Source organism: Athene noctua, chromosome 5 (assembly GCF_965140245.1).
Source record: "Athene noctua chromosome 5, bAthNoc1.hap1.1, whole genome shotgun sequence".
Classification (NCBI taxonomy): Eukaryota; Metazoa; Chordata; class Aves; order Strigiformes; family Strigidae; genus Athene; species Athene noctua.
The window spans coordinates 13,995,273-14,010,499 of record NC_134041.1 but is presented as its reverse complement, the minus strand read 5'-3'; the positions used below and the strand labels follow the sequence as shown (position 1 = coordinate 14,010,499).

Here is a 15,227-nt window from a genome sequence, read left to right as displayed (position 1 = left end):
CATCTATATGAAGAAGTGTACTGTGTTGTAAGGAGAAATATCTTCTCACTGTTGTTAGCAAAAAAAAAAAAAAAAAAAAAAAATCATAAGGAAGCTGAAGTTCTGTTTCCTCCAAGAAATTTTTCTATTTTGACAAGTTCTACACAATTTACTATTAAGTTACCAGTCTGGGGCAAAGAAAGCAGAAAAATACAGTAGTGAAAATTCCCCCTTTCAATTTTACATATAGTAAGCCTGGATTTTTGTCTTTACTTCTGGCTCTGATTGCCATCACGCAGAAACTTATCCATGGCTCAAGAAATTCTGTCCTGAAACAGCCCATATGCAAATTAAGAATTAGACTTAATCACAATTTTTCACACTGTACCAGTCAGGTTTCTGACTCTCATGCCACCAACCTTCCCACAGTGATTATATAACAAGTAAAGATATTCAATATGATGAACAGTTTAGGGCTTCATAATTGCTCAGCATTTCCTTTTAATACTAGCTGCTTATTATTTGATTGTATTACGTTTTATACCCTTTATGGCAATTGTTTTGAGAAACAACATACTACTGCAATACAAGGCTCAGATTCTCAAGTGCTAACATACTCAACCCTAAGTATGTTTTCAGTATTGTCACACAGGAGTATTTTATTGGTTGTATCTACACTTCACACATGCCACATGCTTTCATGTTACAGTTTTCTCAGCATGAATAGTAGATACTGTTTATAAAGGGTAAAAAAAGTAATAATTAGTTCTGATCAGTGTCGAAAAGAACACAAGATTGCTTCGCAGTGTTGCGGATGAAAGTATTGACACGGTAGTGAGTCAGTAAAAATAATCTAGATTTATTAATAACTAGCAACAATTTATCATTACAAAATAATTCAGAAAAAGAAGCGACTTATTCACAGATTCTAAAAATGACAGGATTCACTCTAACTTACTTAACGGTACCTTAATTTATACATATATACATGTGCATACACAAAACGGACGTATACATAGAGAAACAAAGGTGTTTAGATTCAGTAAAATGAACATAAAAGGGACAAACACACAGAGGAATAAGGGCAAGGGTACGTACCCACACACACTCCAATAAACAGGGGAAGAACGGGTGAAATAGAAGCTAGCTCAAAGACAATTTCCCTCTCGAGTTTAGAGCAAATACTCCCAATGCCTTGGCATTCCTCAACGGGCGATAACTGAGACTCGAGCGGGGGGACTTGGCCCCGGCCTTCCGGCTGGAGCAGACGACACCTTAAGGGTTTTGGTACCTCAGAGGCTCCCAGCTCAGGGGAGATGCTGGTCACAGGCCCGCTGCGATCCAGAGGAGCTCAAAGGGTCTCTCTGGTGGTCGCAGTTTATAGGGTCCAAGATAACTGACTTTTGTCAAATGCTATCTGGTGCCTTCCGGCAGTTGCACGAGAATCTGATGAACGTGCAACCCTGTTACTGTTCCGTCTGACCACATCCCAGGCACAGGTGTGCCAGGCCATGAGGAGATGATGGGCCATTACAACCGTTTCGGAGCAATCAGAGGGGGGCAGGAGCCAGGCTCCTCAACGTTATCAAGTCCTTATCTCCACAGATTGGTGTATGCATAGCTCGGGGGGATGTGGATGGAATCACACCTAGCACCAAGCAGCCCAACAAGGAGGGGCAGGGAGGGATAAGAATTGCACCGCCACACGCAGCCAGGAGAGAAAGCAAATGAAGTGTTAGGAGGTAAATAGCAAAGGAATAGAGAACAGACCAGAAAGCATTATTATATCTATATAATATATATAAGAGAATATAGATAACAGAAAGCAAGTATCTGTTATATATATGTTATATATATAAACAGAATATTATACATAAACAAAGCATTAGTATATCTATACATAGATATATAAAGCAAGTATCTGTTATGTTATACATATATAAACAGAAAACATTCTATAATATAAATAACAGAAAGCCAATATCATATGTACAGTACCAACTACACCATAACACTGTGCAGTTCTGATCCCCTCAACTCCCCAAAGCCAAGTATATATAATTTAAATGTTCAGAGAAGGACCATAGAAGATGATCAAAGACACGCAAATGCTTCCACGTGAGAAACAACTGAGGCTTAGAGTTCTTCAATCTGTAAAAAAGACAGAAGTCACAGAGGTCTACAAGGTCTACAAATGATGGAGAAAGGAGAAGGTGGCATGAACTGTTCTACTCACCTCTAGCCAAAACCATTACATCAAACAAGCAGAAGCCAGTTTCAACAATAAAATTAATGTTCTACAAGTGATAGAATTCCCTGCCAAAGGACACTGGAAACTCCAAGATGATTTTAGTGGGACACTGAAAAAATCCTATAGAAGAGATTCACTGCAACTTTCTCGACAGAGAAGCCAGAGCAAGAATTCCGTGAGTTGCAGTTATCTGGAAATTAGGAAGGTGGAAAAGATGACCAGGTGTTTGCTTTATTCTAACATTCCCTGAAGCATCTACTTCTGGCCACTTTCGAATGCAAATTACTAGGTTAAATAGACCACTTAATGGAGAAACCAGTTCAACATTCTCTAGATGAGCACCCTCAGATTCATCAAAATATCAATATATGTCCATGTCCATGCAGAATGAACACTTTCTAACACAGAAGTTTAAAATGTCAGCACTGGCACTATGTAATCAACCTCAGTGACACAATGCTGTCCAAATGATGGGTTGAGCCAAGTGCTCCAACTAACATACAAGAAGAAAAGTGTCTGAGTACTCTTTATTCCTTGTCATGTAACTGGAGTACTGTTTTGAGTGTTTTTTTGAAACCATATACAACTCATTTATTAGTACTGCCAAGGAGAGTTGATGGGAGTTTTTTTCAGTTTGGGTTTTTCAGAGGTTGGTGTTTTGTTGGTTGTTGGGTTTGGGAATTTTTAAAATGTACATACATTAGAGGCATGTTCACTTAAAACTAACTTGAAATTACAGTCCAGGGTACCACTTGCAACCATGCTGCCTCCTCTTTTCTCTCTGCCACCTCTCCATCTGTTCCTATGAACGAAAGTATCAGTTCCCTATAAACTCTCATACAATTCACCAACACACCTCCCCCTCAAAAAAATTAACTGAAGAGATGTGTAGACCTCTCATTTTTCTACCTGCCAATCTGTTTATTATAGAAACCTTGGAAAAACAAGCAATGAATATTAAGTATATCGGTATTGTTTTCCAACTAAGTGAAATGAAGAGGGGTGTTGTTTACAATAAACAGACTTTTTAAAAAACAGGTATTTGGAAAAAATTGTAAAGATGTTTCTATTATTCCTGTTTTCGGTAAGAGCACAGGTTAACTCAACATGAACATTCTATGGATTCAGCCTCATTCTTGCAGCACAGAAGGAGCAGAGATCTCCCTACAAGTATAGAGACAGAATAGCCAGTTCATATGCTACTCCTGCAGTTCACCATTCTCCGCCCCACAGAACAGGGCCAGCTGGCACAAACCAAAGTAACATTTGCTCTGGGCTAGCTGAGACTGGACACAAGGCCAGCCAACTCAGACCCTGGGAACCGTAACTGGCTCGCTACCAGTTCTTCCACCAAATGAATCCTGGTGTAGGAGAACTTCTGTGACCTAATAGTAGTGCTATGTACTGATTAACAGGAAAAGGACAATGGAAAAACAGTGCTAGTTTCCACAATAACCCTTGCTGACTTTCCTTCAAGAAACCGAAAAAGATTTTTTTAAAAAGCATTTATTTCAATATCCTACATAGTTATCACAAGTACCTTATCACCCAGGAAACATTAGGATGGGCAAACTGTTTCATTTAATACCTATTTCAATGGAAGCAGTGTACAACAGCTCCCTTTTTAGCCTTTCTCCTGTAGAAAAGGGAGGGTATCTGCCATCTATAACGATTTATTGGTGTTTACCTTAACTATGGTAGCAATTCCTTCATTCACAGCAAAGGAATCCTAAGGGGTTTCTTCCACCAAACAATATACTTAACCTGTTGCCTCAGCAAAGAGGCAGCAGAAAATAATTCAGGGCACCTGTAGAATAAAGAATTCTTACAAGTTAGCTCTTACTAAAAATCTCTGGGAAGCTGGCACTGGCATGACTCAGATCTGACCCAATCTGAACCTGAAATCTTTCTTTTCGATGGTGCTTAGCCCATCTCCACCACTAAGTATTATGGATTCATTCTATTTAAAAACGAACAAGCAAACAAACAAAACCAACCCCAACACACTGTCAGTTTGGAATCTTCATTAGTGAAAAATAACACATTATAGAATTATTTTTCTAACAGTGAAGATACTCTACAAGTTTATAGTGAAGACTGATAGGCTCATCTAGAGTTTTATCACTACTTCAGTCATGTTCCATCACTAAGGAACAGAAAGAAGTCATATCTGCAAGTTATTTTTTCTTCTTGCAAAAGTATTATATTTTTTCTGACATAATTAAAAACCTATCTATAAACAGAACAGCTGAGAGAAAAACCCATAGTTATGGGTCACATGTAAGAGGGGGGTGAAAGGTAGGTGGAAGATGCTTGCACAACCCCTCTCCACTCTCTACTTGATTGTTTTTTTTTTTTCCTTGGTTATTTTTTTTCCTGTAATAATGACAGAAATTAATAGTTTCCAACAGAAAATAAACTATTTTCTCAGTCTTGATGCAGAGAGGCACTGCAAAACAAAGAAATCCGCTTGGAAAAGCAACTCAGCTACATGTATTGTTTTTAATTGCCATTATACTCCAACAAGATGAAGGTTATTAATGTATTACCAAATAAGGAACTGCACACATTTTTGCTGTGGACATGTGATCACACTGTTCTTACATAAGCAAACAGAGATGGTCACACTAGATGTTTTTTCCAGAGTGCACTCGTCAAAATCCCACCCAGCTGCTCTGATTCACACAGCTAGCTTTACATGTAACGCTGAAAACACACACACTGAACTGTTGTATAAAGACAGGAATTTGAAAAGGAGGTGTCAGAACAAATGTTTAGCCTGAGAGCACAGGTCAATAAGAATGTAGTTCTGTTCACCTACAGAAGACATAAATACAAGCAGCCCTAGCTGTATTTATCAGCATCTGCTATAACAGAAGACAAAATAGTTGCTCATTAGTCTTTCAAATGTTTCAACCACATCCCATAGCCCAAATCAGGTTTCTTAGTTGTTTTTTTCCCCCGTAGTCAACCTAGAAGAGTTTCAGGAAAAGATGGAAGGGGGGAGTTTAATAGACCTACTCTAAAGTTAGTATCTTAAATTACTTTATTCCTTTAGAGTAAATAGTGCATGCCTAGCTAAGAGGTAAAGAATGTACAACATGGAAAGATGAACAATTAAGCAGAAAAATGTCTAGGTGTTCTAAAGCAATAATGCTTTAGAGCAATAGCAAATTTTAGCATCTCTTCTACTAACAGACTAAAGAAATTCTATAGTTCTATTATGAGTTTGGGGGAAAATTTTCACAGAAGTTCAAACTTCGTATGGCAGCAAGTCCTAGGAAGACACTTGACTGTAGAAGTTAACATATTTTCTTTTTAACCTTTTCTCTGCCCCTTCTGAAAAAATGCAATACAAATAACAGTGATGAATTAGAGGACACCTGCAAATAAATGTTATCATTTACATGATATTTAATGAAAACATTACACAGAATCAGTTCACTCATAGGACATAATCCTAACAGACAACAACCTGTACAAAGGAAGTAAATCCTCTCCTCTTCACATTCTCTGCAGAAGATACCAATCCATAGTCAAAAGGTTCACAGCTGTATGGTTTTATGTTTAAGCTAAACTTAGGGAATCTCCTGTTTTCTCGCTCTTCACATCAAGTCATATCATGACACCCACATCACTGATTTTTTTTGTGTGATATCTGAGATTAATCCAGCAATATTCATACCTTTTCAAGTCTATGCAGCTCATTTTAAATACAATTGGGATTTTGATGATTACACCAAAACACTTTTAACCACCGATACTAAAGGGGCAGTTAAACTACATCCTTCTCTAAGGTGCCTTTTAATATTGGTTTATTAAAGAAAAAATACCCTTACACATTCACAAACTTCACTGCAAACATTTTTGCCAAAACATGCATGTAACCCTTACAATAAACTTTAAGAGGATTTTCAGTTTAGATAAGCTTGTCATAATCATGGTTTTCTAGACTAAAGGGATTAGTCATTTAGAGCTTCTAAAACACCTCTTCAATTGTTCCTTCCTCACCCTCAGAAGAGATTTACCTATGTTAGTTTTTTAGCTGAAACTAGATACATGCACAATTTGGTTAAAAATAAGGTGCTCTGACTCACAGATTAAGAAATATGGTTGTTAACTGTAATTAAACAGTATCAGAAAGAATACTACTAGGGATCAGGCCTATATAATAGAGAAGTATACCAATCTCTTTAAAGTAATCAAGCTTTTTACACTTCGAGATGAGAATTCCAAACATTACTGCCTTAATTCAACAAAATATGCATTTACACACTTATTAACAGGACTTGAATGCACATTCTTCAGTGCTCTGCTGATAGAGTGATACAGTAGGTACTTCTATCCTCTACAGCTACTATTGGATTATTTGTTCTCCCTCCCAAAGTCCCTCAGTCCTAATTTCTGCTCTTCTTAATCCCCATTCATATGCAACTTCCCTGCCGAGCTCCATCCACCAATTTATTTTAAGCAAGATCTTTCACACATTTTCTTCTCCATCTGGGAGTTTTGCAGATGTTAACAGCAAACAAATTCTCTGGGCTCTCAAAGCTTTCCTTCCCATGACATCCACTCAAAAACATCTAATCCCCTTGAACAAGTCCGACGCTGAAAACTGATGACCACATTATCACGCTGACTAATATTATCCAGCTGCCTTTTTGAACTACATTCTTCCTATATGGTGATCCGCACTGTCTCACTGCATACTTCAGATGTATTTAAGGAAGAAGCGCATGTTCTCTGAATTATCCTTCTGTATTTGTGACACATCTAACACAACAGTGATCTAATGCAATTTCATAGCTTTCTGTACACTAGTCAAAATTTTAGAGGTTAGGTCATATTTTACTAAACTGTTCTGAAGCCCAGAATCAAATTTGCTGGTAGACCTCAACAGAAAACTTGGGGCAAAGACCCTTTCTTCCTTTTTAAGTTTTACTATTAAATTTCCTTTCAGCAGCTTCAACCCACTTCTAGATTTGAATCAAATACATACCAAATAAGATTCATAAAACATGCAAGACAAGTAGTCTAAAGAACCTACAGTATCTACACATCTTTTCTTCCAATACTTAATATAGTAAAACTTTTTTTTTTTTTTTCCCTAAGAAAAGCAGTGGCTAAATGCAAGCCAAACACCCCAAAGGTTTGGGGTTTTGGGAGCATAAAAGTTGATACACAGGGGACCAGACAGGGGCTTAGGGAGCAAATTCAGTCTTGCCCTTCCCCAGATGCCAAGAGGAAAGCTGTGTTATCATTACTGAGTGAAGGCAGATATGACAGCAGCTGCAGCAGAGCAGGCTGCCCTTCCTCTTCAACATTCCCATTCTCTCCCACAAATACTTTTTCCTACACCCTCCCAATTCCTCAGTAGCAACCCATGAGTCTGCATTTGTCTGGAATGAAGCATAACAGGAATAATTGCTGACCAGGAAGACACAGCTGGCCATCCATCACTTGGATCATCCTGGGTAGATTAATTCTGCACAGTAATCTGTGCTAATAACTGTTTATCTTGACCCTCATCTCTCTCAAACAAGAATTTATGTAGACAGTCATATTAAATTTTTTTTCTACCAATGCATTTTCTTTCAGATCCAAATTGTGGATCTGAAACTTGTAATTATACTTCAGTGCACAGGTAGTAAATCTGAAAGCTCATGACAGATCAACAGTTGTTTGGATATAGAGCACATGCTGAATCTTCTCTCATTAACTACTTAAGGGAGTTTTCTACTGATAATGTGGCAGATCCTGGACACCCTTTGTCAGCACCAGCTGACAGTTAGGATCTGAATCAGTTGATTTAAATCTCCCAAAGTGATGAAATCATCAGAAACCAACTGCAAATTTCCCCACACCAGCACTGACTTGCAGAAAGCAAAGCAGGCAGATGTAAAGCTAGCACAATGGTTATCCTCCTCTGATAGAAACCGTAATCGCTTTTCCTATATACATTTTTAATGGACTGAAGCAAAACTAAATAAAATACACTATGCAGAGAGTTGCAGAGACATTTTTGTAAGGAATGTAATCCTCTGATTTATGGCCTTGGCAGAGGTTTCCTTACCTGTACTAGCAAACCACTTCTTTCAGGACTGCCTTACCCTTTTGTCTAGTCACCACAGATCAAAGTAGAAGTCAACTGCTAAAGGGGAAAAAACCCAAACCACTCAACAACAGAACAGAACTCAACGCAAGCATGCACTGAAGTGTCATAGCTTATGCAGAGGATGTGGGCCAGTTCCACACTTCTACATCTATGCTTTTACAATACCTGAACTAGATAATTTATAAATACGTCAAGTGGCTTTTGGCAAAAGTAGATTCCTTCATATGCTTAATATTTGATTTTTTTTAAAAAAAGTGTGGGTTTTTTCCCCATTACTTAAATGTGTTACAATCCATACTACACAAAGTTTTCTGGCTTGTCAGATTTTTCATTTAAACTAGCAATTTCTCTGTAATTACATCCACCAGAATGTTCTAGTCTGATGATTATTGAAAAAAACAACTATGGCCTGAAAACCATGAGATATGTCATTATCTAACGAGCTTAGTTAAGGGATACACCTTCCTCCAATCTCCAAAAGAAATACTGAAAGACATTTTAAAACTTCATATTCTCTTTTGCCCCTTATGCTATCTACTATAGAATTATTAAAATTCTGAAAGATAAGTGGTAAATTTCTCTACTATGCATCCTTTAGTATTACTATAGATGTAAGGTTTATTTTACACAGCAAAAAAAGTTCTCATGCTCTAGCAGTATAGTACTAATATTTGCTTACTAATCAACTACATTTAGTTTCTTAGAAGGCAGATTTAAGGAAACAGGCAATGAGTAAGTTTTGCAAGTGAGAAAGCAGAACAACCTGGTGTATGCTGTTGTAACAAGTCAGCAGAGCACCTGAAAGAATATTGCAGTTACTGCTGTTAAGGGGTTATATCCTCACCCCACTCCATTAAGAGATTAAAGAGAAGGAATTAATCTCATAGGATGATTTTCCTAACAGAAGTATCATTTAATAAAGGGAAATGGAGATAAAGTGCTTAAGAGACATGGGTTTCTATGAGATAGGTTCTGAGTGCCATCATGGGAAATACAGATGGAAGCAACTCAACTATTGATAAAGGTCATTAGATCAGCTTAAGAACAGTGAAAATAAGGCCATAATATTTATAAAGTATACAATATTTAAGATCTTACTCCTCTGTACATTTGCTAAATTTCATGTTCTAGCTATCTGAAAGGCCTAAGAAATACAGTGACTTCAAGAATTGCAAGACTGAGAAATCATACATATACTAAGTATCTCTCAGCTTTCAAATGAAGTGCCACATCAAACAGCAGTAAAAAGCTGATAAAAATACCAGAATTAACATTCACTTATCATCAGTTGTTTATGAATGTAACTAGAACACTTAGAATACCTAACAGGAGTGTTTTCGTTAGCCCAAGGCATTGTAACTGCTTAAAAATATCACCAGCATTATACAGCTACTGCCTTGTGTCTCACAGAGCTGAGCAAAGAATCATTAGCCCATCTCGTTAACAATGAAAAGCAAAGTACATGCTCCACATCTTCTAGTAAGTGAAGAGTCATAAAAGACATAGCCAGTAGCCAGTAATAACTTCCATGCATTAGTCTACTACTATTGCTCAATTTACCTATTTGCATAGCCTGGCTAGTATACATAGGCCAATTCTCAGTAACAAAGGAAATGAAAAAATAGTTCAAGGTCAAATTATTGTTTAGAAATAGCAAGAAGTCAAGCATAAAAACGAAGTTCCCACTTTCCAAACCTATTTTTGGTTTCCCCCCACACCCCATTAATGTAGCCAACACTGCTATATTAATGAAAAGTATATGCTAATTCTTCTGAACAGGCTTTTTCAGCCGAAATACTTTAGCAGCAAGTTTCACCTAGCTCTAATTGTACACTGTAATCTGCCTAGAAGCATGCAGGAGTTGCAGTTTTGCGGAATATATTTATCTTAAACCCTTTTGCATTATGCAACTTCAAAAGTTGTATAAAAGGAAAAAAAAAACTAACACATATTTTTCAGCTTCAGAATATGGAGTTATCTGGACTAGAGATGCAAGATAATTTGACTTCAGCAGCAGTACTGCATCTTAAAAGTCCACTAAAATTATTCCATTTATAAACAGTCAGAACTGAAGAGGCCAATGAGAAACCAGGAACTTCTTAAGGCAGCACAGAACTACAAGGCTAGCCAAAAAAGAAGACAGCAAGATACATTTTGACTTCAATGCAGTTGCTCCCTCTCTGCATTTAGCCCCAAATTAGGCAAAGTCCAAAACAACAGTTTCTTTATTAAAAGTACTGACAAAAGAGCAACAAAGACTCATTTAGGTTGGAAGAGACCTCCCACACTTCAGTTTAAAACCACACGTTTAAACAGCCCCCATGATATTTACATAACCCAGAAGCCCGTGAAGAAGCTACAGTTTGATGCATGTAATTTATTAAAAATTGCAAAGCATCCTCTCAGAACAGTACGGAAAGCAGCTGTACAGCTTAGTTTCCCTTCAGTATTATCTAGTCTCTACTGCTATGACAGCTAAGTAGATATTCTATGACCTTATCTAGATGTGAAGCCTTTGCAGCACTGTCATCCCTATTCAGCGTGACAGTTCATCCCTATCAGGTCACAGAACCTAAACAGGGCCCTGATTAAAGCGTTACCAGCTCCAATTTTTCATTAAAGCTTGTGCTTGCGCAACCAAGAAAAAAAAATCCCAACTGTAAAAACTGCACGGTAACAGTGACCGTTTTCAACTAACAAATAACCGTGGACGCTGCAGCAGGCGGCAAGTGGAGCGGGCTGGCAGGTGACGGCCTGCCCCGTTCCGCGGGGCGGTGGCAAAGCCCAAGAGCCGTTAAAAACCGGCGACGGGCCGCGCCTCAAGGGACCCGGCAGGCAGAGCGCTGCGCGGAGTGCGGCGGGGGGGGAGGGGGACAGGCCGGCGCCCCACCTCGCTGTCCCGGGCGCCGGCCCAGCCCCCTCGGCTCAAAGCTCTGCCTCTCCGCGGGGCTCGGGAACAAGCCCAACGAGGTGCCCCAAGCCTCTCCCGCTACCGTCAAGCCTGCACCACCAAGCGCCAAGGTGCCTCCCCCCCCCCCAAGCGGAGCCTGTGCTACTTTCCCCAGCCGTCCCGCGGCACACGGCGGGCACACCGGCGGCGGCCGCGGCACGGCACTACGAGCAGCCCCTCCGCGGGGCACGGCCGCGCTGAGACGGGGGAAAGTCCCGGCTCCCCCCTCCGCTCAGCGGTTCGGACAAGGCCGCTGTTACCCCACCGCGCCTCCGCCAGCCCAGGAACCAGTCGGTTGGGAGCAGAGCCACCGGAGCGCCAAACGCCTCCCCAGGCGCAGTCTGACGCGGGCAGGCGGCCAAGCCGCAGCGCTGCCTCTGCCCTCGGGCCCCCTTCCCCGACCGCACTCACCCGCCCGACGCCGCCTCAGACGCCCCCCGGGCTAACCTCGCTCCCGGCAGCCCCCGCGCCCCAGGAGCGGCTCCCACTCGCGCACCCACGGTCCGACCCCAGATCACGCGAGATCCACCGGCAGCGCCTCGGGCGCGGCGCCCCCGCTCCCCGCCCTGCCCCGGGCCACGTGACGCCCCCCGCCCTATCGGCGGCTGCCTCCGAGCCCTCGTGCCGCGGCGGAAACATCGCGAGCTGCCTGTGCCCCGCCCGCCCCCCGCTGAGGGGCGCCCCCGGAGACCCCGTTGCTCAGGAAGAGGCGGCGGGGGGGGGGGTAGCGGGCCCGGGCGAAACGCCGCGAGGTTTCTTGGTCGTTCTCCGTCTCCCCTATCAAATCTCGCGCGAGGTCTCGCGAGGTTACGCCGCGCTCCCTCCCCCCTCCCGAGCACGATGCCGCGCAGGAATGTGAAAGGCTCCCGCCCGCCGCCATTTTCTTTCTTTCTTGGCAGGCAGCGAGTGGGGCAGGAAGCGGTGGCTGAGCGAGCATGGCGGACTATTCCACGGTGCCCCCTCCTGCTTCGGGCGCGCCCGGGGGAGGCGGCGGCGGAGGTGGAGGAGTGAACGATGCCTTTAAAGACGCGCTGCAGAGAGCTAGGCAGGTGTGTGTGTGTAGCGTGGCTCTGCCGAATCAATGGGCCCTCGGGTCCCGGAGGCAACTGCTGACCAGGCCGCGGTGCCGGAGCCGCGGGAGGAGTGAGCGGGCTGCGCCCTGACGATGCTCGGCTCTGGGGAGACCTGAGGAGGGGGTCCCTCCGCCGGTGCGTGTCGGTGGAGCGGCTGAGGGGAGCTTTGTCCCATCCCCTCAACCCCTCCGCGCGCGCCGTGGCGAGCGCCCGCGCCGCCCGCCCGCCTTCCTTTGGCGGCGAGAGGTTTTCCTGGCCTGGCCCCAGCTCCCTCCGAGCCGCCATTGCGGGTTGGGCTCCTGCAGGGCCTCGGCTCGGCCCGAAGCGGTCCGCGCCATGGCGGCGGGGGGCGAGGGGAGCGGCGCTGTGGGTCCCTGCTGCCGGGTCCCTGCTGCCGGCCTGCGAGGAGGCAGAATCTCGGCCGGCGACTAGCGGCGCGCCGTCTTATCGGGAGCCCGGCGCTTCGGCGGGCCGCTCGGGAGGGAGGGAGGGAGGGCGGCTCCGCCGCGCCGCCCGTATTGTGTTCCCCGAGGCGCCTTCGGTGCCCGCTAACCTGTTCGGACCGGTTGGCGCTGCGGCCTGCGGAGTGAGGGCTGTCTGCTCGGAAGTTCTTTATCCAGAAGTTTTATTTGCAGCTTTTGTACCACGGGCGATGTTTTCATTATTTCTCGGGCAAATTTTTCGGCTTGTCTGGTAATAACCAGTCGCGGGTTCAGCAATATTTGGAGTCGGGACTACTAAGGTTTGAAATAGTTTTAGCGGTCAGTCCCTCTGTGTGATACCGCAGTGTTTCGTGAAGAATCGGTAGAAAAGGAAAAGCCCTTTTTAGAAAAAACTTTCTGGTGTTTGAAGGCCAGGGCGTTTTTTAAACGGATGAAGAAAACATAGTAAGTTTTGCTGTTGCAGGATGAGCACGTCTACTTGAAGACATTAAAAAATAAATTTTTTGCGAGCAGAACTGTTTCTAGCAGCAGTTTTCTCTTTACTTATTTGAGGTCACTTTAATATGTATGATCTAAATGGTTCAAAATCGTTCGGAAGACCTGGAGTAAATGATGGCTGAGTGAATTTTTGTGAATTTCTACATACCTTTACTTGCCTTTTGTTTAGATTGCAGCAAAAATTGGAGGCGATGCTGGCACATCAATGAATTCAAACGACTACGGTTACGGAGGACAAAAAAGACCTCTTGAGGATGGAGGTATGCACTCATTACTGTTGCATTTATTTTTGTTATGTATGGCCACGGTGACAGAAAGATTGCAAGTGTTTTTTTTGTTCGTGGGTTGTTTTTGTTTTCCATAGCACAGCATAAAAACTTTTTGTTCCCTTTTATAGATCATGACATGCGTTTTCATTTTCAGTTTAATGAGGTAATTGTTTTAAACCATTGTCCTCTAACCTGAACTGAATGTAAGTCTGTTTTAAAATATTTTAAATGTGGTTTAAGTGCTGTGAAGAGGAAAATGTATGCCGGGGAGGGGGGCAGATAAATTTCGTGGTTGAGAAACGCTTACACAGGTATGTCATTTAAGCCTCTTGTTGAGTAGGACCGATTACAGTTTGTAAATTACAATTAGGGTGGGAAGTGCTCACTCCTTAAATTCGATTGTTTCATATACTTTATTACTGCACAGTTTCAAATAAAAGTATTAATGCATTTCATTGTAAAAGCATAGGACTTTAAAAAAAGGAAAGTAAATTTTCTACCTTGTAGACACTTTTGCTTAGTGTGTGTGATATTTAAGTCTGTAGCATGTGTGAACCCTGATAAGATCATACTTAAATCTTCTAACTTCTTGCAGCTTTTTGGATTTGCCTTATACTGCAGTAAAGTTTTCTCCTGAAATGTGTGTGTGTCATCTTCTGTCTCTTACTAAGCAGCCAGTTTGAACTTAACAGGGTTTGATATGTTTAATATACACACAAAATCCTGGCTAAATTGTGGAAAGAAGTCTCTGAGCTTGTTGAAATGTTCTCATAGGTCTCACAAAAGAGCAATGCCCTTTTTTTCTTTAAGAGGATTGAAACTCAGTCTACAGAATGTAACTAAGGCTTTATATCAGGAGTTCTTGTGTCCTGTAATAAAGTTTTTTTTTTCCTATTAACGGTGAGGTTTTTAATATACAAAAATGAGCTAATGATGCTTCAGATGATATATGTAATGTATTCTTTTTATTTTATGTGTAGATGGCTCTTGGACAAGTCCGAGCAGTACAACACACTGGGAGGGAATGCCCTCTCCTTTTAAAGGCAGGAATTTTTATTTATTACCTGTGTTTAGTATGTAAACATGACATAAACTAGTGGATCTTTCTGGATTGACACAAATATTTCTTGGAATATGTGTCTTGAGTTTTTGCTGCACATAAATTATGGTGGTTCATATAACCTTTATTTTGGGGTGGGAAGGAAGCATCTGGAGTCTTATCTTCTCAGATAGAGGTGAATTATGCCTTTTATTCTTTTACTGTACAGAGAGGATTTGGATGGTAGTGATGTAGTTGCTTTGACTCTGCTTTTTTTTGAAGTTTTATGCTATGAAATGCTTGATATTTGGATAGGAATTTCATACCAACATTCAGATTGAGATTGCATTGCCATGTGATACTGTTGTATTTTCAGATGTTTGATCTAGATTTGTGGTCATTGTCAGAATTTTTTTTCTTTAAATTATTGTTGATTTTTGTATGGATTTGATTTTTTTTCTTTTTTTTTTACTATAGAAGCATCATTAGCTTGAGCAACCAACAGAGCTAAACTTTGTTCCTTGTCTTAGTTAAGTTTCAGTGACTGGGTATCTATGAGCAATCTACGGTGTGTTCTGAAAACTGCCTTTTGTTAAACTACTGAATAGAT

General features: G+C 41.8%; 2 protein-coding genes across 18 annotated transcripts in view; one reads left to right on the top strand and one right to left on the bottom strand.

Annotated features, from left to right (window-relative positions):
- Positions 1-11,851, bottom strand: part of DNAJB4 (DnaJ heat shock protein family (Hsp40) member B4) — a 31,327-nt gene extending 19,476 nt beyond the window's left edge. The window contains exon 1 of one of the 2 annotated variants that reach the window (XM_074906452.1): positions 11,743-11,851. The gene's annotated coding sequence lies outside the window, so the exon portion shown is untranslated. Of the gene's footprint in view, positions 1-11,706 lie in introns of both variants that reach the window. The other variant, XM_074906451.1, reaches the window with a different exon arrangement.
- A 281-nt stretch (positions 11,852-12,132) lies between these two features.
- Positions 12,133-15,227, top strand: part of FUBP1 (far upstream element binding protein 1) — a 37,331-nt gene continuing 34,236 nt past the window's right edge. For 12 of the 16 annotated variants that reach the window (XR_012633675.1, XR_012633674.1, XR_012633672.1 and 9 more), the window contains exons 1-3: positions 12,133-12,344; positions 13,479-13,569; positions 14,559-14,621. Coding sequence is in view for 12 of the 16 variants with exons in the window: in XM_074906438.1 (XP_074762539.1) it covers positions 12,231-12,344; positions 13,479-13,569; positions 14,559-14,621 (268 nt within the window). In the remaining 4 variants the exon portion in view is untranslated. The remainder of the gene's footprint in view (positions 12,345-13,478; positions 13,570-14,558; positions 14,622-15,227) is intronic. The other 4 variants (XM_074906450.1, XM_074906447.1, XM_074906446.1 and 1 more) reach the window with 1 other exon arrangement.